Source organism: Erinaceus europaeus, chromosome 10 (genome assembly GCF_950295315.1).
Source record: "Erinaceus europaeus chromosome 10, mEriEur2.1, whole genome shotgun sequence".
In the NCBI taxonomy this organism is placed as follows: Eukaryota; Metazoa; Chordata; class Mammalia; order Eulipotyphla; family Erinaceidae; genus Erinaceus; species Erinaceus europaeus.
The window spans coordinates 103398871-103425332 of NC_080171.1; the positions used below are offsets into that span (position 1 = coordinate 103398871).

General features: G+C 49.7%; 2 protein-coding genes across 3 annotated transcripts in view; one reads left to right on the plus strand and one right to left on the minus strand.

Moving 5' to 3' along the window:
* ABL1 (ABL proto-oncogene 1, non-receptor tyrosine kinase) overlaps nt 1–11362 on the plus strand; it is a 166530-nt gene extending 155168 nt beyond the window's left edge. For both annotated transcript variants that reach the window (XM_007530304.3, XM_007530305.3), the window contains exons 8-11: nt 1405–1557; nt 3844–3933; nt 5342–5506; nt 7628–11362. In XM_007530304.3, coding sequence (XP_007530366.1) covers nt 1405–1557; nt 3844–3933; nt 5342–5506; nt 7628–9345 — 2126 coding nt within the window. In that variant the 3' untranslated portion in view covers nt 9346–11362. The remainder of the gene's footprint in view (nt 1–1404; nt 1558–3843; nt 3934–5341; nt 5507–7627) is intronic.
* Nucleotides 11363–20635: 9273 nt separating this feature from the next.
* Nucleotides 20636–21179, minus strand: QRFP (pyroglutamylated RFamide peptide). Its single transcript, XM_007530307.2, has one exon. It carries the CDS (start codon nt 21141–21143, stop codon nt 20736–20738), a length of 408 nt encoding a protein of 135 aa, XP_007530369.1. The 5' UTR covers nt 21144–21179; the 3' UTR covers nt 20636–20735.
* Between the last annotated feature and the right edge of the window lie 5283 nt (nt 21180–26462).

A 26462-nucleotide genomic window follows, 5' to 3' on the forward strand; every position in this document is an offset into this window, starting at 1 on the left:
ATAAGTCACTAATTAAAAAAAAGATAAGGGCTGGAAGGTTACTCACCCAGTAATGCACACATTTCACCATGTGTGAGGGCCAGGTTTGAGCCTCTGGTCCATGTGAGGAGGAAGATTCATGAATGATGGAGCAGTACCACAGGCATAAATCACCTGGGGGTGGGGATCACAGACTGTGCTTTTTCATCAATGGGCTCATAATTCTTGATTTTTCTTTCTTGTGATTTGAGCATTTGATACCTAGTGTGTAGATACACTAGTTTGTTAGGGGTTACCAAAAGATAATTCCCTAATTCTGTCATCTTTTTATTCAGTAATTCTTTGAATAGAATGAACTTCCTCCCAATCTACTATTAATTTCTCAGGATAAATATTTGCTTCCTAGTCATTGTTTACCAATAATGACAAAATGCTCACTTTGTTGTTCTTTTGTAGTTTTATTTTTGATTGTCAAGCTTAATATATTTAGTGTGTTTAGGTCCACCATGGTTTTTTTCCTTATTGATAGACCATCTCATTTAAATTGTTCTTGGTCCCTTTTTTAAAATTAAAAAAAAAAATTATTTATTTTCCTTTTGTTGCCCTTGTTGTTTTTCATTGTTTTTGTAGTTATTATTGTTGTTGTTATTGATGTCATCGTTGTTAGATAGGACAGAGAGAAATGGAGAGAAGAGGGGAAGACAGAGAAGGGAAGATAAAGATAGACACCTGCAGACCGGCTTCACCTCCAGTGAAATGACTCCCCTGTATGTGGGGAGCCAGGGGCTCCAACCAGGATCCTTACGCTGGTCCTTGCGCTTTGCTCCACATGCACTTAGCCCACTGCGCTACCACCCGACTCCCGTTCTTGGTCCTTTTAAAAGATCCTTCTAGTCTTTGATAGCAGCTGTGCAATCTGGAATAAGATATTCCCGGTTCATCCCCTATTCCAGACTCAAATCATCCATCCTCCAATAAGTCTGGTTTCTTTCATGGGAATTGAAGTTTCAAGGCTGTAATCTGGACTTTTAAAGGTTTGAATGACATTTTGTGAGCTGGAGATCACCTTGCACATCCAGAAAGGAGAAATAGCTAGTTGATCACAGAGCTATAAGCTTTTAACTTGCAGGCTGAAGTTCTTTCCAGCACATATTCCAGCGAGATGGCCACATTACCTTAAAGACTCCAGAGGGGCTGATCAACCCAGACTTCTCTCCATCAGCATGTTTAAGTTTGGAGGATGAGTAAGCTCAAAGTCTCATTCTGTCCTGTTCTGTTGGCATAATTAAGAGGTTGGTAAAATATCAGTGTCCAGCCTCCTTCTGAGGGTATAACTTCAGATAACTGCTACACAGGCAAACAGTCTTAAATGCAGTGCAGTTAAATCTTAACACATCCCGTACTACATTTCTCTTTTTCTTTCAGCATTTGGAGTACTGCTGTGGGAAATCGCCACCTATGGCATGTCACCTTACCCAGGAATTGACCTGTCCCAGGTGTATGAGCTGCTAGAGAAAGACTACCGCATGGAGCGCCCGGAAGGCTGCCCAGAGAAGGTCTATGAACTCATGCAAGCATGTGAGTCTTTCCCAGTGGATTCTGAAAAGTACCTGTGCTCGTTGGTAGAATTCCAATGCTGAAGTATATACCAAAGACTGGCAATTTAAGTATTTCCTCTGCATTCCATTCTACAGAAGCAACGAATCTAATGTTCAGTGCTTTTATCCCTGTAGTTTGTTTTGGCATCAGGCTCATTGCCGGGGCTCAGTTTCTGCACAAATTCACCTTTCCTGGTGGCCATTTTAATGCTTTCTATACTTTTGATAGCAAGTAGTGATTTATGAGTGAGGAGTTTTTTTCTTTTCTTCAAAAATGAGACTGATGGGTACCAAGCCTGGTTTTCCTGTCGATAGTGGGTAAGTACTGCAAGTGCCGTCCATGGAGTCCCACGATATATGTAATCATCTCTACAGTCTTTATTCTATTTTATTTTATCTCCAGGGTTATTGCTGGGGCTGGGTGCCAGCACTGTAAGTCCACTGCTACTGGCAGCCATTTTCCCCATTTTATTGGAGAGGACAGAGAGAAATCGAGAGAGGAGGGGAAGATGAGGGAGAGAGGAAGATACACACCTACAGACCTGCTTCACTACTGTGAAGCATCCCCCCTGCATATGGGGAGCCTGGGGCTTGAACCAGGATCATTGTGTGGGTCCTTGCTCTTCATACTATGTGTGTTTAACCTGATGTGTCCAGCACCCTCCCTACAATTTTTTTTTCTTTCTTTTTGCCACCAGGGTTATTGCTGGGGCTCAGTACCTGCACCATCACCACTCCTAGCATCTACCCTCACCCCCCCCCCCCACCTTTCTGATAGATAGAGGGTGAGAGACAGAGAAAGAGAGACACTACCCCACCACTCAAGAAGCTTTCCCCCTTTAAGGTGCTCTTTTGAGTGAGCCACCAACTACATCCCCCTAAGAGGTTTTTGTTTTTGTTTTATTTTTGGCAGTATTATGGGCACAACTTTTCCTGTTTATAAATCAGAAATCTTTCCCCACTCTGCTCCTTTCTTCCAAGTTTTTATAGTTTCCTTTATATAGCCTCATTAAACGCTTCACTCATTTATCTCTGCTTCTTTTGATGAACATTTGGTATCTTGCATATTTGTTTGCCATTGTATACCAGAAGAAAATATTATCCTTATATATGTATATATATGCATTGAGCTTCTAGAAGTTGAACTGTTGGTTTAGAAGGCTATGTGCATTGTAAATTTTAATATATCTTTACCACTTTTTCCAAAAAAGATTATATGAATTTGTACTCCCACCAGATGTATGGGAGTGACTCTTTACATCCTCTTCAGCATGGACCTGTCAATCCTTAATCCTCATTTTATCTTGTTAATTAGCATACCTTAACTACCAAGGAATTTGGACTTTGATAACCATGAAGCAAGGGTAAGATAGAAGGCAAGCTATTTGACTTAATAATTCTGCACTTGCTAGAGGCGGGTTGGAAAAAATATACTTGTAAATGTAGATCTTACTGTCAGTATCTCTGAGATTTTACAGTTTGATTCTGACAACGTCTAAAGTCTTTAATTTCTTAATGCCTATAATAGGACATAGTGACATTTGTTACTTCAACTTGTCATAACAAGATATGGTTAACAGAGCTGGAGTGCTTCTTTCACTACCATACTCTTCCCCAAGAAATGATGTCCTGGGAGTCAGGTGGTAGCACAGTGGGTTAAGTGCGGGTGGTGCAAAGCGCAAGGACCAGCATAAGGATCCCAGTTTGAGCCTCTGGCTCCCCACCTGCAGGGATGTTGCTTCACAGGCGGTGAAGCAGGTCTGCAGGTGTCTATCTTTCTCTCCCACTCTCTGTCTTCCCCTCCTCTCTCCATTTCTCTCTGTCCTATCCAACAACAGCAATAACTACAACAATCAAACAACAAAGGCAACAAAAGGGAATAAATAAATATTTTTTAAAAAGAGTGAGTGAGAGAAATGATGTCCTGGGGCTGAGAAGTAGTGCACCAGGTTAAGCGTACATAGTGCGAAGCTCAAGGACTGGCACAGTGATCCCGGTTCAAGCCACTTTCTCTCCCCCTGTATCTTTCCCATCTCTCAATTTCTTTCTGTCCTGTCCAACAATGACAGCAGCAACAACAATGGGAAAAAGATGGCTGCCAGGAGCAGTAGATTTTTAGTGTAGGCACCAAGCCCCAGCAATAACCCTGGAGGTAAAAAAGGAAGGAAGGAAGGCAGTGGAGAGAGAGAAAGAAAGGAAGGAAGAAAAAATGATGTCCCTGAGCTTGTTAGCAAGACCTCAACTGACTTGGGTCTCACCCATCTAGGTTGGCAGTGGAATCCCTCTGAACGGCCCTCCTTTGCGGAAATCCACCAAGCCTTTGAAACAATGTTCCAGGAATCCAGTATATCAGATGGTAAAGTGCCCATTTCTGGGATGCCCTCAGTGTGGTTTAGAAGTTGAGAAGAGGGGAGTCGGGCAGTAGCACAGTGGGTTAAGCACAAAACACAAGGACAGGCGTAAGGATCCTGGTTCGAGCCCCTGGATCCCCACCTGCAGGGGGAGTCGCTTCACAAGCAGATAGTGAAGCAGGTCTGCAGGTGTCTTTCTCTCTCCCTCTGTGTCTTCCCCTCCTCTCTCCATTTCTCTCTGTCCTATCCAACAATGACATCAATAACAATAATAACTATAGCAATAAAACAACCAGGGCAACAAAAGGAAATAAATATTTTTTAAAAGTTGGGGGGGGGCAGTGGTTGTGTGGGACAGAGCCCTGGTCACTTTGATTGTTTCTTGGTAGCATGGTCCTTGAGAGCTTGTTTGGAGGTTCTAATGGGACCGCAGAAACTCGTAAAACCCTCGAGACCGGTCCGTCTCTATTCAGGGAAGACCGTCCTCTTTGACCGACCAAGCGTGCAGCTTTGGGAGGGACACACATGGAGCGTTGAGGGAGGAAGGGGACCCCCGACTAGCCAGCCAGATCAGCTGAATCAACCCTGGTGATCAGTGGGGTGACAGATGTCGCAGCCAGATCTCCCTCACATCCTATTTTATTTTATTTTATTTATTTATTCTCTTTTGTTGCCCTTGTTGTTTTATTGTTGTAGTTATTATTGTCGTCATTATTGGATAGGACAGAGAGAAATGGAGAGAGGAGGGGAAGACAGAGAAGGGGAGAGAAAGACAGACACCTGCAGACCTGCTTCACCGCCTGTGAAGCGACTCCCCTGCAGGTGGGGAGCCGGGGTTCGAGCCAGGATCCTTATGCCGGTCCTTGTGCTTTGTGCCACCTGCGCTTAACCCGCTGCGCTACAGCCCGACTCCCCCTCACATCCTTTTGGTAGCATGGTATAGACCAAAAAATTACTTAAGACCAGTGGGGCTGAGCTCTCTGTCTTTTGCAGCTATACAGAGTTCTAAAGAACCACCAAGCATTATTTCTTCAGCATCTGTATCTCTTCTCTGTAACTGTGTATAAAAGGTTGCTGCTAATTTAAAAAGAAGAAAACTGGGGCCAGGCGGTGGCACACCTGCCTAAGCACACACATTATACAGTGCACAAAGACCCAGGTTCAGGCCCCTGGTCCCCACCTGCAGAGGGAAAGCTTCATAAATGGTGAAGCAGGGCTGCAGGTGTCTCTTTGTCTCTTTCCCTCTCTACCTCCCCCACCCTCTCAATTTCTCTGTCTCTATCCAGTAATTAGTAAATAAAGACATTTTTTCAAAAAGGGAAAAAAGATCTAAAAAAGAGAAAACCAATATACTAAAACTGACCCCATTACTGATGGCTGGTGACTTTGTTCTTGTCTTTTGGTGGTTCTTAGAAGTGGAAAAGGAGCTGGGGAAAAAGGGCATGCGGGGGGTTGCAAGCACTTTGCTGCAGGCCCCAGAGCTGCCCACCAAGACAAGAACCTCCAGGAAAGCTGCGGAACACAAAGATCCTACTGATGTGCCTGAGACACCCCACTCCAAGGGCCTGGGAGAGACGGGTAAGGCCCTTTCTCCTCGCCCACCAGACACCTAGATGGACATCTCAGGGCCAGTGTGAGCAGGTGGGAGCAGTAAGTGAAGTTCGTACAAGAAGGCAAACAAATTCCTTATTTGTGGTCCAGCTTTGACAAGAGGAAGGCTCTCCTCTGCCTGCAGCTCTGCCTGACCTCTGGGAATCGCTTAGGAGCCACTGGCTTCAACAGTTCCCTAGATCAGACAGAGAAAAGTGTCGGTGAAACGTAACTGAGAAACAAACCTACCTTTTCATGCATTATTCACAGTACTTGTGGTTACTCTTTCAGGGCAGATACAACAGTGATAAATATTGAACCAAACAAAAAGCATCTTATGAAAACACTGATATGAAAAGCCCACTGGAACTGATGGAACCAGGAGATGCCGTGGCAGAGAGCTAGTGTTCTTGTGTGGCCTCTGGGAAAGACTATTTTGGGGCTGTTTACCAGATGAGCAAGGAGGGTCCTGAGATATTACCAGGAATATTAGTGAGTGTCAATCTTCTGCTTCCTGTGTGTTAGGTTTTATCCTCAGCTAGGCTGCCCTGATTTCACAGGTATCCCTTCTACAATCCTGAAGCCCCAGAAGTCTGGGCTCTCCTATAGATCAGCTGGGCCAAGGTATCTGAGCATGGACCATGCCGCATGGCTTTTAGAAACTCCCAGGGGATCCACTGAGGGACCACAGACTATATCAGCAGGCACAGATAGGGAAAAGCCAGAATTGTGGGCTATTTAGGTGAAGCAGGATTTGCAGACTTGTGATTACCAATTTTTTTTAAATCACTTAGGCATAATCACTTTTTAAAAGTCAATTATATAGCTCATGTATATCAAATAATATACTTGAACTGTTGCACAAATATGCCTCATAAAATATTCCAAGCATATATACTTAAAAGGTGTGCATAAGAAATGTGTATATGTAATAAGCCTGTTACGCTTTCTTTCCGCTATGCTGCACTGTACACCCCACTTTGGAGGCCACAGCTGATAGACTATGTAGAGTCTCTGACCCTTGGTCCTTCTGTTAGTGTTCAGGACTTCAGGTGGTTGAACAGTGGGGAGGAAGCGAGGCCACTGTGGAAACTTGGGGCATATTAAAAGCCCAGTGACAAGTAATCATGTTCATTTATGCCCGTCAGCATTCATCTGAGGGATATTTTGATATGTAATCTCATGGTGAACCAAGAGTGTCAATTAGTTGTTCAGCACTGAAGTAGAACTGAATTCCAAATTCATTGGAATTTTGCTTTCTTCCACTCCTTCTTCTGGGTTAAAGTTTGGGGAGATCCTTTGGCTTTCCCTGGTTCAGTGTCCCACTTGCTGCCTGGTGAAAGCTGTCGCCTGTACCTCTGCTCTGTGTTCCAGGCTCCTGACAGACAGACACTCTTCTCAAAGCTGCCCTCTGAGAGAGAACTCTGTCATTCCCTAGCAGGGAGCTTGGCAACACCAGAAAGATTTCTCATGAGCTATTATTCATATTTAAAGAATGCCCATTTAAAAATTTTAAAAGGTCACCCCTTCATGTTTCCTCAACATAATAGCCCATTGTCACTACTCCCTGTGGCCTCTGGCCTCCCTCCCTCCAGATCACACCTCATCTGGCTGCTGTTCTGAGAAGCACTGATTTTTGACCCTTTGCTTGACCCCCTCATTGTTTATGCTCACCAGATTGTGGCATTGGAAGGACTCTGCTTTAAAGGAAACCATGCATGGAGGAGGGGGCTGGGGGCTCTGACTTTTTGTTGTGCTGTCTTTGAGGAGAGAGACCTAATAACACTAATAATAATGACAACAGTGATTGAGAAATTATGTGCCAAGAGCTGTAGTGCCCCACATTCATTATCTAATACATTCTCCAGAAATGACTGGGTAGGTTTTTATTGTCCACCATTTAGTAGATGAGACGGCTGAGGATGAATGAATAGGAGTAACTTGCTTAGTCTCGTGGTTGATGAGCTCAGAGCTGTGGTCAGACTTAGAACCCTCAGAGCCCAGTCCTGTGGTCACTCTTCCTGAGAAAACTAGTTGACCATCCAGAAGCTTTCCTCACTCAAGAGCCCCTGATCTGGAGATGTTCACCTCTTCCCAATGTTGTTTCAGATCCTCTGGACCCTGAGCCCACTGTGTCTCCGTTGCTCCCTCGAAAAGAACGAGGTCCCCAGGATAGCATCCTAAGTGAAGATGAGCGCCTTCTCCCCAAAGACAAAAAGACCAACTTATTCAGCGCCCTGATCAAGAAGAAGAAAAAAACAGCTCCAACCCCTCCCAAACGCAGCAGCTCCTTCCGGGAGATGGATGGGCAGCCAGAGCGCAGAGGAGCTGGGGAGGACGAAGTCCAGGGTCGAGAAATCAGCAACGGGGCATTGGCTCTCACACCCCCGGACACAGCGGAGCCAGCCAAGTGCCCTAAGCCCAGTAGTGCGGCTGGCGTCCCCAATGGAGCCTTCCGGGAGGCTGGGGGTGCAGGATTCCGATCTCCCCACCTGTGGAAAAAGTCCAGCACACTGACTAGCAGCCGGTTAGCAGCCAGTGAAGAGGAGAGTGGCGGCAGTGCCAGCAAGCGCTTCCTGCGGTCCTGCTCTGCCTCCTGTGTGCCCCACGGGGCCAAGGACACAGAGTGGAGGTCAGTCACGTTGCCCCGAGATCTGCAGTCCACAGTAAGACAGTTTGACTCATCCACATTCGGAGGACACAAAAGCGAGAAGCCAGCTTTGCCTCGAAAGCGGGCGAATGAGAACAGGCCTGACCACATGGCCAGAGGCACAGTCACACCCCCACCCAGGCTGGTGAAAAAGACAGAGGAAGCGGCTGATGAAGTCTTTAAAGATGCAGCTGAGTCAAGCCCAGGCTCCAGCCCCCCCAATCTAACCCCGAAACTCCTCCGGAGGCAGGTGGTGATGGTGTCTTCCTCTGGTCTTCCCCACAAGGAAGAGACTGGCAAGGCTAGTGCCTCGGGGATACCTGCAGCTGAGACAGTGCCTCCTACCAGCAGAGCAGGGCCTGGTGCATCCGGAGGGGCCAGTAAGCCCCCCAGTGAGGATTCCAGGGTGAGAAGGCACAAGCCCTCCTCTGAGTCCCCAGGGAGAGACAAGGGGAAATTGTCCAAGCTCAAACCTGCTCCACCACCCCCACCTCCGACCTCCATGGGGAAAGTGGGAAAGCTGTCTCAGAGCCCAAGCCAGGAAACAGTTGGGGAGGCAACCCCCAGTGCAAAGGCAAAATCTACGACTCTGGTTATGGATGCCTTGAACAGCGATGCAACCAAATCCAACCAGCTGGGGGAGGGCGTCAAAAAGCCCGCACTCCCATCTATGCCAAAGCCACAACCCTCCAAGTCACCAGGGACCCCAACCAGCCCAGCCACTGCTCCCTCCACAGTGCTGTCAGCATCCTCCACCCAGACAGGGGACCAGCCCTCCTCCACTGCCTTCATCCCACTCATATCAACCCGAGTGTCGCTTCGGAAAACCCGCCAGCCTCCAGAACGGATTGCCAGTGGTGCCATCACCAAGGGCGTGGTCCTGGACGGCACCGAGGCGCTGTGCCTGGCCATCTCCAAGAACTCAGAGCAGATGGCCAGCCATAGCGCAGTGCTCGAAGCAGGCAAAAACCTCTACACATTCTGTGTAAGCTATGTGGATTCCATCCAGCAGATGAGGAACAAATTCGCCTTTCGTGAGGCCATCAACAAACTGGAGAACAATCTCCGTGAGCTTCAGATTTGCCCAGCAACTGCAGGGAGTGGCCCGGCGGCCACTCAGGACTTCAGCAAACTCCTCAGCTCCGTGAAAGAGATCAGTGACATCGTGCAGAGGTAGCAGAAGCCAGGCACCAGGCCAGCTGAAGCGTATAAGGGGCACCCCTTGTGCCCACGAGGGTGGCTGACCCAGGAGCTCTGTGCCAGGTAGAGCTGAGGGCCGCTGTGGAGTACAGCCTTACTACCTACATTGTGCACCAACTGTCCTCCTGCACTTTCCTCCTCCCCTTCAGCCCAGGCTCTATGAACCACTCCTGTCCCCAAGTTTAATCTGTGGAATGCCCACTCTGTGGACTGCTGTCAGCTGCAGGGACCCACTGCCCCTTCCCTCATAGTGCTTCAAAACTCAGCTGCTTGGGCGGGATGGGAGGACGAACAGGCATTTTCCTTTTGTTTCTGGACAACCTCCTCTTGGTATATCTTCTCCATTTTTCCCAAGAACAAGGCCTTCAGATGGGAATCCTGTCACCACAGCCTTGGGAACCGTCACCTTCCTGGAACCCGCGCAATCTCGAGCCTCTCATGCTGAAGACACGATTCCAAAACTGCACCCTAAGAAGCACTGCCTGCTGGTGCCGTCCCCCACAAACTGCCCCAGGGCTGGTGCCCTCACCATCTGCTCAGATGAAGGACAGCCCTTCACTTGGAGGGCTGGAAGAGGGGTGCGAAGTCGGGTGCTAAAGCCACCTGCCTCTGGTTGCCAGAGCAGGCGGGAAAGCTGAAGGAACCCATGGGGTTGTCATATGTCCTTATCATCCGTTCTTCAAGTCCCCAGACCCTCGCACCTCAGTCTCATGACATGCAGCACCACTCCCCGAGGGTAAGCTTGAGTCAGAAGGGTGGCAGTGTCGCTCTCCAGCACCTGGGGGCAGGGGAATGTAGCTGGGGAGCAGCCGAGCTGGCCCAGGGCTGAGCCTCACTAAGGTCTCCTTCCTTTCACATTTCCAAGTGGTCTGGAAAAGTCTGGATTCTGACCATGCTCTCTACCCCCGCACCCCCTTCTCCACCTCCTGTATACCTCTAAGACAAATTACGTTCTTACAGGATCCTTATCTTTGTGACAAGCCAGTCTTCAGTTCCTTGAAGTTTGAAGCATTTCAAAGCTTTGCTGTCAGCACAGCCGCCTCTAATACAGAAAGGAAGCCACTGTTGGGTGCCAGCTGCAAACAGGAGCAGGAGGCTGTGGGTACCAAAGCCCTGGCAGTGTCAGCTGCTCCCCTACTAGGCACATGTCTTTATTTAATTAGCACAAGCAACTCCTAGCTGAACGTTTTTGTTGGGTCCATCAGGGGTGAAGAGAACACAAACAAGTGAAACCCCACAAGGTGTTTCAAAGAACTGGTCTTAGCGCAACACTCCCTCCCTCCATTCACCCCCCAACCTGCTCAGGACCAGGCAGAGGTGTGGATGCTCAGGGCAGGAGCCTAGGCTCCATGACCTTGACCTAGAGGAGTTACAGCCAAGGGAGTAGGCACCCACGTGGGCCTCACACCAACCCAGAAACAACCCCTGGGGAAACCGCCTACGCCTGCTGGTGACCTCACACAGGCCCTGTCTTCACTCTGATCAGCTCCACTTTGATTGCTCTGGCAGAGATGGTTTCTTCTGACTCATATGGTGGCCTCAGAGCAAGCACCTCTCCTGTGCCCCAGCCCCGCATTGCTGTGCTCACGGACTGAGGGGGTGCTAGAACACCACCAATGGCCTTGCAAAGCAATACAGATCTAGCCCAGTCCCCTGGACGGCCTGTTCTAGAGGTACCAGTCTCTCGCTCACACGATGTGCCACTATATCTGCATTTATACCTTGGTATCACACTCTTTTATAGACTCGCTCTTTTATAAATGAAGTGTAAATACTTTTCCACTGTCCTTTTTTCTGGAATGCCTATTGAGTGTGTGAGTGTGTGTGTGTGTGTGTGTGTGTGTATGTGTTTGTGTGAGAGTGTATGTGTGCGCTTTGATTTTTTTCTTTCTGGCCCAATACGTTTTGTTTCTGTATATGACTCTGTTTTTTTTGAATCCACATCTCTCCTCCGTAGTATTTTTTAAATAAATGTTTACAACATTAGAACTTGGGCAGATTGCTTTGGTCCTTAGTTCTTCCCTGCTGTTCAGAGCCACAGTGTTGTAAGGAAGGGCAGGAGTTCAGAGCCAGGTGCTGTAAGGAAGGGCAGGAGTTCTGGCTTTCCCACAAGGACTGAGGTCTCGTGGGTTTACAGAACAAAACAACAGTAGCGTTGGTGGAGGAATCCCACTTCTTGTGTCACCGCTAGTCATCTCCCTGCCCTGTTCCCAATTCCTTCTTGCATATATGCACACGCAACAGGGTTTTCTGTTTTAAGTCCTTCTTTGGGGTCCCCTAGCTGTCACCCCAGCTCTTGTTAGTAACACTGAAGTGGCCTGTGTCGCCATGCAGCCCGTGTCTGACTGACGTGAGAAAGGTAGTCTAGCCGAGGGCTGTGCCAGCTGAATGAGGAGTGGAGTAGAGGGGGGACACCCTGGATTCCACAGTGAGGCAGGAGGCGGCGGCCTGAAAGTTCATCTACACACACGTGTGCTTTTTCTCCTAGTCTTGGAAGTCACTTTTTGCCACTGTCCTTACTGATGTGGAACAAGGAGGAAGATCGGGGTGAACCCTCCCAGGTCATGCAGTGGCCTCCCAGCTTCTCCCCCACCCCCCAAGGGTGTGCTGACATTTCCTCAGCTCGGTCTCCATTTAATGCCAGCTGACAGCCTGGAAAGTGGAAGTCAGAGAAGTAAGGCATGTCCTCTGATAATGATACTTATTAAGCCGGCAGACTTGTCAGAGGATACAGAACCTGCTCACCAAAGCATACAAAGAGCACGGTTCAGTGAAACCTCTTTACCAGAACCCTCAGCAGCAAAGATGTGCAGCAGGACAGGAAAGCAGGCGAAACACTGGTCGGGGCCAAGGGCTGGCGGGAGACAGCAAGCAGCACAGGCCTCAGCCCTCCTCTCCTGGCTCACGACAGGGAACGGGCCAGCCTCAGTCTGTTAGGTGAACCCTAACTTTGCACCCCACGCCCCCCAAATGACAATTCCCATAATGAATGATTTTAGTGACAGTCACCCGACAGCTGCTTCCTCTGTGCCAGATGCAGACCATCATGAAGTCTTAGGGTACCGTTAGCTCATTTGCCTGGCTTGGCTTTGTGGTCACTTGTCCAGTTGGCACTCACTTGTCGTGAGGCCTTGACGAGGCTCCACGTGTCAAGTTACCTTGGCCACGAGACCAGTGTGATATAAGGCTCCTCTGAAGTCTCCCAGATCATCTTCCACTGCAGTCACTCTAGCTGGTCCAGGACAGCAGCTCTTGACCTTTATTTGAATCACAGAGCCCCTTGGATTCTAATACGAAGTGGATCTAGGCCCAGAAAAGTACACACACACACACACACACACACACACACACACACAGTTTGTGTTTTGTTTTGATTTTTGCGGTCTACTTTGGGGTCTAGAACCAACGAGAACTGGAAGGCAAAGCTTGCCAAAAGGGACCAGTAAGTAACTGCCACTGATACTACAAAATACAAACCTAAAGTGTCAGAAATTTTTTTAAACAATTGCTCAGAAAATAACCCCCAAACTGAAAACCATCCAGATGTCATGAACAAAAACAGGTAAGTCCACCATGGTTTGTCCATGAAGTGGGATATTACAGTGCATTGAGAGTGAACACACTTGGAACACACCATGATTTGAGTGACTGGTCAACATAATATGGACCCAGATGAATCAGCCAGGCTCAGGAAGAGGGAGCTAGATGTTGCTTCCACTATGTTAATCTGTCAGGATGGAGGAAAAAATGCCTGGCGAGGTTCTCACCAGAGTGGTGGTAGGGGTGGGGTGCAATTTTGTGTAGAACTGGCTAAAAGTGTGTCTTAGTGGAAATCTTGTCAGTGTACACTTAGAATTGTAGCACCTTCTAATTTTTTTTTTCCAGTGAAAGTCTTAAAAATCACAGCTTACACGTGTGAGCACTCAGCGACTCTAGAAATGCCTTCTACCGTAAGGATCCCCATCTGCAGGGGAGTCCCTTCACAGGTGGTGAAGCAGGTCTGCAGGTGTCTTGTCTTTCCCCCTGTCTTCCCCTCCTCTCTCCACTTCTCTCTGTCCTATCTAACAATGATGACATCAGTAACAGTAATAACTACAACAACTATAAAAGATAAGGGCAACAAAAGGGAAAAATAAATAAAAATTTTAAAAAAAGAAATGCCTTCTACATCCTCATGTGAAACCCTTACACCGATTTCAGTGGCGGTTCTGTCACGGTCCTCACTTGACAGGTGAAGAAGCTGTGGCTGGCTTAGAGAGATGTTGGTATGCTTCTAAATTCTGCTTATAAGACCTTCTGTTTTGATCATCACATTAGGTTCGCTTGTATTGCTTAACGCTGTGGTCTATTTACATAATCACTGTTTTCATTGGTTTAATCCCCACTGGTTCGCATGCTATTTCCTTCTCCCCACCCCCTATCCTAGTACTTCCTCTTCCTGACACTTCCGCCTCAGGAGATATAAAGGACAGTATTTTCTAATGAATAGAGATTAGATTGTTGAACTGTATCCCCGCTCGTCAATTAAAATTGAACTGCGTTCCCAGCTCAGCCATGAGTCCCTGGTCATCTCTCTCCCGCCTACGAAGCTAGCCCGGCAGAGAGGTGAGGCAGCTTACCCAGGGTCACACAGCACCGACTGGCTAACACCTACTATGGCAGACAAATTTGTTGACAGTGCAGAGTGTCAAGCACAGCAATAGAAAAACCTGGCTCCAGGGCCTGGCTCCTCCCTCCATGGAAGAGAACTCGAGAATTAGAATTAGCCCTGTTTCTCTTCTCAGTGTTGGGATGCTCTGGAAAAATCACTTCCCAAATGGTTTTCATTTGTGTGTTTTTTACCAGAGCAGTGTTCAGCTCTGGCTTATGGTGGTGTGGGGGATTGAACTTGGGACTTTGGAGCCTCAGGCAAGAGAGTCTGCATAATCGTTATGCTATCTACCCCCACCCCCCAAATGTCTTGATACAGAGACAGTGGGAAAGGACTGCCTCCTGCCTGGTGGTCACCCACCACTCTGGGAGCCCAGACTCATAGGATGAAACCTGCTTGTCTAGAACAAGGAATTCAGGGAAATGTGTCCTCGATCTGGTGTCTCTGGCCCCAGGACAAGTTAGGAAGAGGCATTTTCTTCTTTAGCAGCTGCTTAACAGTTCATCGCTGAAGTACCCCCACCAGGCTCTCTTTTTTTCTTAAAGATAATATGGTTCAAACACTGTACAGAAATAGTCCTTACCCATTTTTTTGTTTTTAAAATTTTTTATTACCTTTATTTATTGGATAGAGACAGCCAGAAACTGAGAGAGAAGAGGGAAATAGTGAGGGAGAGTGATGGACACCCGCAGAACTGCTTCACTACTTGCAAAGCTTTCCCCCTGCAGGTGGGGCCCGGGGACTGGAATCTGGGTCCTTGTTAATTTTTTTTTAATTTTTTATTTATAAAAAGGAAGCATTGACTAAACCATAGGATAAGAGGAGTACAACTTCACACAGTTCCCACCATCAGAACTCTGTATCCCATCCCCTCCCCTGATAGCTTTCCTAGTTAACCTTCTGGGAGTATGGACCCAGGGTCATTGTGGGATGCAGAAGGTGGAAGGTCTGGCTTCTGTAATTGCTTCCCTGCTGAACATGGGCGTTGACAGTTCAATCCATACTCCCAGCCTGTCTTTCCCTAGTGGGGAAGGGCTCTGGGGAAGCAGAGCTCCAGACACATTGGTGGGGTTGTCAGTCCAGGGAAGTCTGGTCGGCATCATGCTAGCATCTGGAACCTGGTGGCTGAAAGAAAAGTTAACATACAAAGCCAAACAAATTGTTGACCAATCATGGACCTAAAGGCTGGAATAGTGCAGATGAAGAGGGTGTGTGGGGGGAGGCCCTCTGTTTTGTTGATAACTAGTAGGCATATTTTAATTATATTCCAAAAGGCCTGTGGCTATAGTAGTTTGTTTGTTTGTTTCATTTTTTTTTTTTTTTGCCCAAGCCTGAAATCTGATATGCAAGTGGATCCAAGTTATTGTCTGGGGAGATAATGTCATGGCTGGCAGAAGGACCAGAAAGCTGGATCAGGGAAGAGAGTAGCTCCCAAATATGGGAAAGGTGTATAAATATTATTCATTGTAAACCCCATCGATTTGATGTGATCTGGGGCCCATATTCAGCTTAGGAGTCTATGTGACCTCTGCATCCCTGTAGATCTGAGCTCACATTCTGTGGTCATTAAGTAGGAACGTTCCAAGCTACCCCAATATCAGGAACTATCTTCCTCAGGTGTAGCATAGAGTATATTGTCCAGCCTCCCTTCAGAGGATGGAACATTCTATACCATTATTGATCCAAGTTGAGGGCGAGGTCCTATGGGGGCCCACAAAGGGGTCTATTGTGTTGTTCCTGATAGAGATGACCAGTAACAATGGGGAGAGGGATTTATTCGAGGTCTAGATCCATCATGTTTGCTTAGGAATCTCAGGACTCCCCAATTAGGGCCCCAGCTGATGGGGTGGCCTGATAGTGACTAAAGAGTCATTGTTAAGGTATGCCAATCTCTTGCCCTTATTCAGCTTTTGCAGTCCTTGCTTTGATGAGGTTAGCTTTGGAGTGAGTGAGGGAAGTGTAATAGGAAGTAGGTGGGTCCTCACCCATTTTTAATGTGATGTCATTAAAATTTTTTAACTTTAATTTTGTATTGTTTACCAGTGATGCTGGGGATTGAACCTAGGACTATGGAGCCTCAAGCATGAGAGCTTCTTTGCATAACCATTATGCTATCTACCACCTGCCCTGTAATGTCATTTTTTAAAAATATATTATTGGATAGAGACAGAAATTGAGAGAGGAGGGGGAGATAGGGAGAGAGACAGAGAGACACCTGCAGCCCTGTTTGCTTTCCCCCCTGTAAGTGGGAACCAGGGGCTTGAACCTGGGTCCTTGCTCACTGTAATGTGTGTTTAACCAGGTGTGCCACCACTGGGTCCCCAAAGTAACATCTTTTTTCCTTTAATGTAACCCAGGGCCTCACTCATGCTGTAGCTCACGGAGCTACCTCCCTGGCAGATCATTTTTGTGAGAGAAAGAGCCAAGAGGGAGGACAGACACCAGAGCGCCACTCCACCACCCAGAGCTCCAGTTGTCACTGTCCTCTTTGTCCTTGGTGCTCCTGTGTGGTCCCAGGGCTCAGTCCCAGGACTTCACTCATGAAAGGCACATGCTTTACTACTGAGCCACCTTCCTGACCCCCTCTTGTTCAATTCCAAACCTAAGTACCTTTGTACACTCTGGTGAGAAAGAAGTCTTATATCTTGAATAAAAACTGAACAGATAGAGACAGCTGTCCCTCAGGTGCTCTAGCCGGGAAGGAGCTGCTGAGGCGGACAGCTTGGGGCCTTAATCTCCAAAGAATGTTTTCCAGAGAGCCTCACCTTCACCAATCCAGAGCATGACATGTGCCCCTTAGGAGAGGGTGGGCGCCTGCAGCTGGAATGGGAGTGCCCCCCAACCTTGAGAAGGCCAGTGAGGTGGAGGCTGAGACATTTAACCCAATGTGTTGGGAGTGGATTTAACAGATCAATGTCCATAGTGGTTTGATTGTTCTGATTTTCAGGGTTATTGAGTTTGAATATACAAGCAACTGGAAAGAATAGCTACGTTGTTGGTTTTTGTTTACAATGACGAAAGCCTAATGACAGGATCTGCACACCTCTGAAGAGCCTCCCCTGCCCTTCTTTATCTCCGATTTCTCTATCGAATTGAAGCTAATCCCACAAATTAAAAAAACAGCCAGTGTGCAGCGTGTGTAAATACACGCAGGTGATCTCCAAGGTCTCACAGCCAGTGACCGTGAGGGGCTGGGAAGGTGGAGCAACAGGGGGAGGGGCTCTTGATAACAGGAGTGCAGATCAGCAAGTGAGTGTTGGCCAGGGAGCCGGTCACACAGGGCATTGCTTCCTGCTCTGTTTCACCTGCTCTACTGTGAGAGCTTTCTGTGGCCTGTGTGCTTGTGAGTGAGCGAGGGAAGGAGTCGGTGCACAGTACAGACCCTCCCCCCTTAACTAAGAGGAGGTAAGCTAACATGCTCACCTCTGTCTGCTGCCCCATTCTCAGCATGGGCTGTCCTTTGTAGCACACCAGGTCTCAGGTCTTGTGTTTTCTCTCTCTCTCTCTCCCCCCCTCGCTCTCGCTCTCCCTCTCCATTATGCTATTTTGCCTACCCTCCTTTCCCCCTCTCCTCCCTTCCTCCCTCCTCCCTCCCTAGCTTCCCTCCCTCCCCTCAACCCCTCCCCTTCCTCCCTTCCTTCCTTCCTTCCTTCCTTCCTTCCTTCTTGTGAGAAAATCCAGAGTACTGCTTAGCTCTGGCACATGTAGTGACAGGGATCGAACCTGAGACCTCAAGCATGCAAGTCTTCTGCTATACCACTGGGTATCTCCCTGCCCCTCCCAAGTGTGTTTTTATATTATTTTTTAATATTTAGTTGTTTAGGACTGGGGAGACAGAATAATGGTTATGCGAAAAAGCTTTCATGTCTGAGGCTCTGAGGTCCCAGGTTAAATCCCTAGCACCACCAGAAGCCAGAGCTGAGCATGCTCTGGTGTATTTCTCTCTCCCTCCTCTCCCTCTCTCTGTCCTCTCTTTTTCTCTCATATTAAAATGAAATACTATAAAAGCTTTCAAAATTGTCTAAAAGGGGGACCAGGTGGTGGCTCACCTGGATAAGCACACACATTAACCATGTGCAAGGACCCAGGTTCAAGCCCCTGCTCCCCACATGTAGGGAGATGCTTCACAAGCAGTAAAGCAAGTACTGCAGGTGTCTCTGCCTCTTTCTGTCTCTCTTTCCCTATCCCTCTCCCCTCTCAATTTCTGTCTTACCATATAAAAAATCTCAAAAAAATCCAAGAATTTTTAAGAAAAGATTTAATACAAGGTAAAGAGAAAGTTTCACAGGAGAGAAGGAGGAAGGGAGGGAGGGGCAGAGTGAGAGAGGAAGAAGCAAGAGCACCACATGCAGCCCTGGAAATTGAAAAGGGAGCCTCAGGTACGCGGGCTCCGAGATCTGCTTGCTTTTATTTATGAGAGCGGGGGGGGGGGGGGGGGAGAATATCACTCTGGCATATGTAATGCCAGGGATCAAACCCAAGACCTCAAGCTTGGTGCTCTCCCTGCTGTGCTGCTTCCTGGGCCACTACGGGGCTCATGCTCTTGACGGTCACCCTCCCTGGCTTGGAGTTGTGTTCACCCCGCTTATCAACAAAGACTTGCGAATGTGTTCCACTCAGTCATGACTGTTGTCAGGAGGAGGTGTCCTGGACCATGCTCTCTGACTTTGGCAGAGCCAGAGTGTGACGGACCTCCCCGGTTCATGTCTGGTCCCTGTCACAGCAGCCCCAGCCCCAGGGCCATGGGCCAGGGTGGAGGGGAGAAGCAGGGTGCCCCAGGAGAAGGCAGCGTCCTGCAGCATAAGCTGACGGTCTGACTCTGAGCTCCTCTCCCATCTTACCCCCATCTCCTCCCAGTCAGGGTGGCTTTTTTGTAGCTCAGATCTGTCACCCCTTAATGAAGTAGCTTTCTGGCTGCCGAGGATTGAGAGCTGCTCGTGGGGAATGTAAGTCTCTAATAGAATGGAAAACACTGTGAAAATGTTCTGAGGTGCCAAGCTGGGCCCAGCCCAGTGTGGTTCTAAAAGGCTAATAAAAATCCACCAATTAATTGTGACAGCTCAATGGAAAATTATTCAATTGTGAACAGGGGCAAGCAGTAGCTCAAAAGGAGGAGGGGAGATGTTGCCATAGTAACATCAATACAAGTTCTCATCTCAGCAGTGGAAAGGCAGCCTGGGAGTGAGAGGCATCAGACAGGCTGGTGGGTGTGAGCAGGATGGGATGGGACGCAGGACACACCAGAGCCATGTTTGAAAGGGCTGCTCTCCTTCCCCGGGCCTGCCACCACTCCAGGCTGAGCCCTCTCTTCCCCTGGGGTGGAGGGATTGTTTCCAGAATACTCCTTGCTTTGAGACAACCTGGGGAGGAGCAGCCAGGAGCAGGAGGGAAACATACCCTGCATTGTTTGACTGTACCCTTGACCACGGATGTTTTTAGCAGCAGCCAATTAAGGGGGAGCTGAGAGAGGCATGTAGGTACACACAACACATTTCCATCTCCCCCAAGTGAAGGCTGCGGTGTGCACTGCTGGAAAGCAAGGTTCCCTGGGCACAGAGGGCCTGTAGGCAAGACTCAGACGAGCTCTCCATTAGGGTTTTGCAGTTGTTACAACTTTTATTTCAAAAGATACAACACATTCGCATTCTGCACATTTGAAATGCAACCTTGCTGGAGCAAAAAAAAAAAAAAATGTTTTTCTCCCCCGTTTGACTCCCAGGAGGCCTGGCTGGGTGCGTGGCAGCACCAGGAAAGCCGGTTCTCTGGCGGGCGGAGGTGGGCAGCCCCTTCCTAGTGGCCCCTCTGCGCCGCAGCAGGGTTTTCTTGCCAGAGGGATCTTGTGTTAATGGGATGGAGAATAAGATCTTGTTTTTCATTTTTACTTTCAGATCCACACTCTGTACCCAGTGGAATGGCCTCCTTCACAGTCGCGCTTCGCATGTCAGCTACAGACGTCCCTACGGAGACTGTCAAAACTTTGATTACCTACCCTGTCATCAGCAGCCCGCCCACCTGCAACTCAGCCAGCTCTGCCCCTTGTATCCATGGCCCCAGGTCCCCGTCCCTGCTCACAACCAAGCCCCCAGACAGGCTGAGACAGCAGTGGTGGCCTTTGCCTCTCCCCCCCAGATGCAGTTTGCTTTGGGTGGCCTCCATCTGGGATTTTACTCCAGCAAAGCTGGAGATCAGAAGCCCCCAGGGCCAGGTGGTGGCACACCTGGTTGGGCACACATGTTACAATGCCCCACAAAGACCCAGGTTCAAGCCCTTGGTCCCCACCTGCAGGGGGAAAGCTTTGTGAGTGGTGAAGCAATGCTGCAGGTGTCTGTCCGTCTCTCTTCCCTCTCTATTTCTGACTGTCTCTATCCAGTAAACAAAGTTTTTTTTTAAAAAAAAAAAAAAAGCCCCAGGGCTGGTCAAAGAGCCCATTTGGATAGTGAGCTGTTTTGCCACGTGCACAGCCCAGGTTTGAACGTGGCTCCAACTTCACTGGAGGAAAGTTAGGTATTATGGTCTCTTTCTCTGCCTTTGTCTCTCCATCTCTCTCTCTAAAAAAGAAAATCAGCCCACACCTAATCAAACCAGCTGTTACTAACTCAATGTCACTACACCAAGTCTTGCTAGCATTTGGTCTTGGAAGCTTAAAGGGATGCGAGTGGAAAGGCAGGGAGGGGAGAAGTCTCCCTGAAGGAGGCCTGGCCCTCCACTGCCTCGATTCACCTGCGGCCAAAGCGGAAGCTGAAGCCGCCCTTCTTCCTGCTGTAGCCGTTGAGTTCCTCAGCCAGGGTCCCTAGTGGGCCACTCGCCTTCTCACCGCCGTCAGCCTGCAGGAAGCCGGCGGCCTCACTGCTGTCGTCCTGCCTTCCAAAGCGGAACCTGAAGCCAGCTCGCTCTCTGCCCGATGTCTGCAGCTCCTTGGCCACCATGAGCAGGGTGGGTGGGGCTGGAGCTCTGCGCCACCTCGAGGGGCCCCAGGAGAAGTGGTGTTCCCCAGTTCGGTCAGCCCAGCTCACTTGGTCCCCAAGGCCACCCATGGCACCCACAGGCTCTTCTCTGTCCTGTAGAGGAAAGCAGGCGCCCAGAGGCAGCAGGAGGAGGTAGGACAGGGACCGGGGGCTCATCATCTGGTGGGGGAAAGGAAGATGTTACAGGCTGTGAAACACCACACACACATTGTTAGCAGGACACCATTCCAGGGCTGGGCAACCATCAGAGGCAAAGGCTGGTGGCTCAGCTGCATGAGTGAGGAAGTGTCACTGGGTGGAGGCACCAGGCTGCTAGCTGACTCCCCCACTTAGGCCTGTTCTCCTGCAGTCCCTGGATGTGATGGCCTTGGCAGCTTAGTGCACTAATGCTAGCACTGCTGGGGTGGTTGGCAGCAGGGCCCAGGCAGTCCAGAGAGAGCCCAGCAAACTCGGGCTAATTCTCCTTTTATCGTCATTATTGACTGTTGGGCCCCATGATCTCAGAGCCGTGGAGGAGAAAGTTAATAGCCTCAACCTCTCCTAGTTTTCCACTTGGGCTGGATAAGCTGTTGAGCTAGAACTCTGCTAGCACCGCTAGGAAACAGATTTAAGGACCCTGCCCTCACTTGGCCTTGGACCTGGAGAGAAGCATGAGAAGGTGTCTGGGCCCTGAGCTGTGCCAGTGCCAGGCTGTGAGCTAAGACTCCCTACACTGCTGTACACCATCTTCACAAGAAACCTTTCTCACTCTCCATCTCTCTCTCTCTCTCTCCATCTCTCTCGCTGTCTCTCTCTCTCTCTGCTTCCACGGTTATCACTGGGGCTCAGTGCCAACATTACAAATCCACTGTTCCTAGTGGCCATTTTTTTCCCATTTTATTAGATAGGATGGAGAGCAATTGAGAGAAAAGGGGGAGATATAGAGAGAAAAAAATGAGACACCTGCAGACCTACTTCACCGCTTGTGAAGCATCCCCCCTGAAGGTGGGGAGCCGGGGGCTCAAACCCATTCTTGAGCCGGTCCTTGTGCTTAGTACTATGTGCGCTTAACCGAGTACACCACAGCCCTGCCTCCCCCCACCCCCCAAGAAACTTGCTTTCTAACTTCTTTCAGCCCCATGCTTCCAGGCTAGAAAACTACAGACCCACCAAGGGTGGATACAGCAACAGACTCTCAAACGTGAGGTCCTGAGTTAGATCCCCAATATCACATGTGCTAGAGTTCTGGTTCTCTCTCCCTAAAATAAATAAACAATATTTTTTTTAAGAAGAAAGAAAACTAAGCAGAAAAACCACATCATGCCCAGGCCACACAACTAGAAAGTAGAGGCTATGGGACTCCTGGTTCTATTGACCTCAGCAAGACTCAGCCTGCCAGGCCTGTGGGCACAGCTGTCTGTCCACACCTGACAGCCGGATGGGGAGGTGGTACAGTGGATAAAATGTTGGGCTCTCAAGCATACCTGACAGCCTCCTGGACGTCCTCCCCTAGGAGTACCCTACCCGATCCCCATCCACAGAAGAGGCGGCAGAATGAAATAGGTGAGGCAGCTTGCTCAAGTTCATGCAGCTTTGTAAGTGACGGAGCGGGCCTGCCAGCCCAGGTCTAATTGGCTTTGACTGGGAAAGGCTGCTCTCCCCCACTCCCCCGCACCGTGCCGGTCCTCTGGGAATTAGAGACAGAGCTCCAGCTTCCTGAAATGGCCCTACCTTGGCAATAATTGCCTGCTCCCTTGCAAAGGGAGCTTTTTTGGTAATGGCTGTGGTGAGCCGGAGCTGGCTGGCTCTCCAAGAGCTGGGGCCGAGGCTCGGATGAGAGCTGGTTCTGGAAAAGACAGCACCAAGCTCCCCAGAGCTCTTTCCAGAAACTGTTCCCTTGAAAACATTTCAAAGTGAACTCAGCCAGAAAGCATGCACAACATCATGAAAGCAGGCTCCTCTCTACCTGAATTCAGCCCCACTAAGCTTCCTGCTTGCCAGCTATAGCAACCTCTTAGCTAGGATGAAGGTTGAAGGAGTGGGGGCTTGTCTTAGGGTAGCCTCCTCCCCACAGTCCTGCTGGTCTCTGTCTGGACCAAGAGGATAAAGCCGCCTTGGGGTGACTTCTGGGTCCTGAGAAATGGGGCCCTTTGGTGCACAGGAGGAAATGGTCCTACTCCCCTTTTTGGGCCAGGGGTCAGGAACCTTGTGTGAGCTGGCGACCCACTGCAAATGGGCAAACACAGGATAGAAGGTGGGGGGGTGGGGGAGGACTGCCACAGCTGTGGTCAGTGTTTGGACTACAGGGTGACAGGCTGGTCCCCTCTCCAGACCTTGTCAGTCTTGGGATGCCCATGCCTAGCTCTGGACCCTGCCTATGGCCCATGTGTATCCCTGCTGAGGGTGGAGTGAATGTACTCACCGTGCTGGCTTCCAGGAGGCTTCTGGACCCCTGGTCAGACCAGGAGGAGCTCCTCGGCTGCTCATCCAGAGACTCCAGGCTCCCCCGCTTTATATGGGGCCCTTGGTGTCCACTGTCTGATTGCTGCACATTCCTGATCCTGGGATTCCATTAGGGATGCTGGTGGTTAAGGAGGGGACTGCAGCTGCGTGGGTAAAAGCCCCATCTCACACCGGATGTGGGCTGATGAGCAGGGCGCCTCGCCTGGGGAGAGTGGGCAGCATCATTAACTAAGAATCATGGGTGCGGATTCCTGTCCCTCAGAGGAGTCGATGGCCACCTTCACAGCCCTCACTCCCGCTCCCTTCAGAGCCCACACGGACAGCCACGGGGACTCAGGAAGCCAGCAATCATCTGTCCTGAGTGAGGTGACGATTGGTACTGCATGACACACACACACACACACACACACACACACACACACACACACACACACACACACACTCTGGGGCCTGGTAAGAGGTGTCTGAGCTGGGGACAGGACATGCTTCTCAGGGGGAGGGCTGGAAGGGAGCCCCACACTGCAGTTGGGGTGGCTCCTGGGGTGGGAAGAGCTCCGTCTTTGTCTCCATCACAGTCTTAGCACCTGCTGGGTGCCTGGGGCACCTGCTCTGGAGGGTGGGTGAAGAGTGCACTGGCTGCTTTACTTTCTGAACCTCAGTTGAGCTGATATTATTACCTCTCTGGGCACAATGATGGGCTCAAGAAAGGCGGCATTTTTCTTTTTTGCCACAAGAATTTGCTTCTCTCTCTCTTGTTTTTTTTATTGCCGCCAAGGTTACCAATGGGGCTCAGTGCTGGCACTATGTATCTCCCACTCCAGGCAAGCATTTTCCCTTTTTTCTTAACTTCTTTTTCTTTCTTTCTTTCTTTCTTTCTTTCTTTCTTTCTTTCTTTCTCCTCTTTCTTTCTTCTTCCTCTTTCTTTCATAGGACAGATAGAAATTGAGAGGGAGGGAAGGAGAGATAAAGAGGGAGAGAGACACCTGCAAACCTGATTTACTGCTCATGAGGCTTTTCCCATTGGTGGGGGGGGGGCTCTAACCCCAGTCCTTATACCTGGTAATATGTGTGATTAACCAGGTGCACCACCACACACCTCTCTATTGCCACCAGCATTTTCACTGGTGTTTCCTTCCACCGACACAATTCTGCCCTCCTGGCAGCCAGTTATTTTCAAAAGACAGAAAGTGAGACAGAGAGGAGAGATACAACAGCACTGCTCCACTGGCTGTGATGTTCCCTTGTTCAGGTTGTCCCGTGTGGTGGCCTGGGGCTTAAACCCAGGTCCTCGTGTATAGTGAAGTCTTCCCAGACCAAAGGGCTACTTTCTTGCTGACACACAGGTGGTACAGCTCTCAGCCTGCAGTGGGCTGACTGGCGCCAGTGCAGGATGGCTGGCCATTGCTCCCAGTTAGTACAAGAAGGTGAGTCATTCTCTGATGCCTCAGGGGAGCTCATAGGCCAGCGGTCACCTGCTCTGCATCACTGCTATGGGCTGGGAAGTGGGGGTATGACTGCCTGGGCACCCACACATCACACCCTGTCATGCCTGGGGTATACTGCTCACTTTCAGGATGCCCCCTCCCCAGTGATAACTCCTAGCCAAATCCGTTGTGTGCCTTTGTGGCTTTGAGTGTTACAGAGCCCTTTGGGTCTGCACAGAGAAGCCAGGATGTGCTGGGAGCAGGCTGGAGGGGGGGAGTGGGGGAGAGTGCAGAGCTGGTCTCCAGGCACTAGTGAAGGGAAAGCGTTTGCTACCCCTATGTGTACCCAGGCTCAGCAACCTGCAGTCCAGAGCCCCCTGACAGAGCCCTGTCCCCCCACTGCTCAGGCCCTGCCCACATCGTGTCTGGGCAGCACCTGGGAGGCATCCTGGTACTTCCATGGCTCCCTCCATCACCCCCTTCTGGGCACAAGTTGGTGTGGCCACACCTCCAGACCCCTGCCTGGCTGGTCACAGGAGGCTCACCACTCACCTTTGCCAGTGGGGTGCTGGGGGGTGATACCTTGCTGGGCTGTATTTGGGAATAGAGACAGCCTTGTGGATATATCCCTTTCCCACCTACATGAGGAAGGAGCTGGACTAGTAATCCTTTCCTCCGTCTGGACTCTAGCCCTGTCTGTAGCAAGAAACCTTGACCTTGACTGTGTCTGGAGAGAGCAGGATCAAGAAAAGACAGGCTGCACATAGGATGACCTTGGGCTACATACAGTACCCACCCGAAGGTGCTCTGAGTCCCAGAGCAGGTGCAGTGCCTACAGTCCCCCCACTCTCTGCAGCTGGGGTTAGAGCCCCAAATGGTGTCCTGTCATGAGCCTGGGGATCCCCTGAGCCCAGGTCCAAGCCCACCCAGAGGCTCAGGCTGTACTGATGACCCTCCCCTGCCCTGGCAAACCTTTCCCCAGATTATACCCCTTCTCACAGCTTGGGGCTAAAGTGAAAGTGCCCCTCCTTGCTATTGAAAAGCTCCTGTGGTGTGACCTCTGTTGGCCCAGTGAGCGCCTGGAGAAGGCTTGGTGGCTCTAGAAGAGGGACCCAGTCAGGGCAAAGTCTCTACTTGCATGCGTGAGCCCATGAGAGAGAGGTGGCTGTGAGTGCCCCAGTGACTTGTAGGTCCCCCTGGATGAAGCCATTAGAACAGGCCTATTAGAAGACAACTTGGGGTGGGGGAGATAGCATAATAGTTATGCAGACAGACTCTCATGCCTGAGGCTCCCAGATTCCAGGTTTAATCTCCCACACCACCATAAACCAGAGTTTGACAGTGCTCTAGAAAAAAAAGGGAGGAGGAGGGGGTGTGGGGGAGGAGGAGGGGCAATGTGTTAATGGCACAGCACTCCAGTCTCACACAGGACTATGCAGATAGCTTTTCAGTTGCCTGTCCCATGTGGGCCACCAGAGGCAGGGCCGGGGAACAGTCACTTCCCACTGACCCCACATAGCCTCCAACTAAGTCCTCCATAAATAGTGGATTCCTACATTCAGTGAACTTGGGAAATTGCTCTTAAAGCTAAAATTGGTTTGATGAATAAATA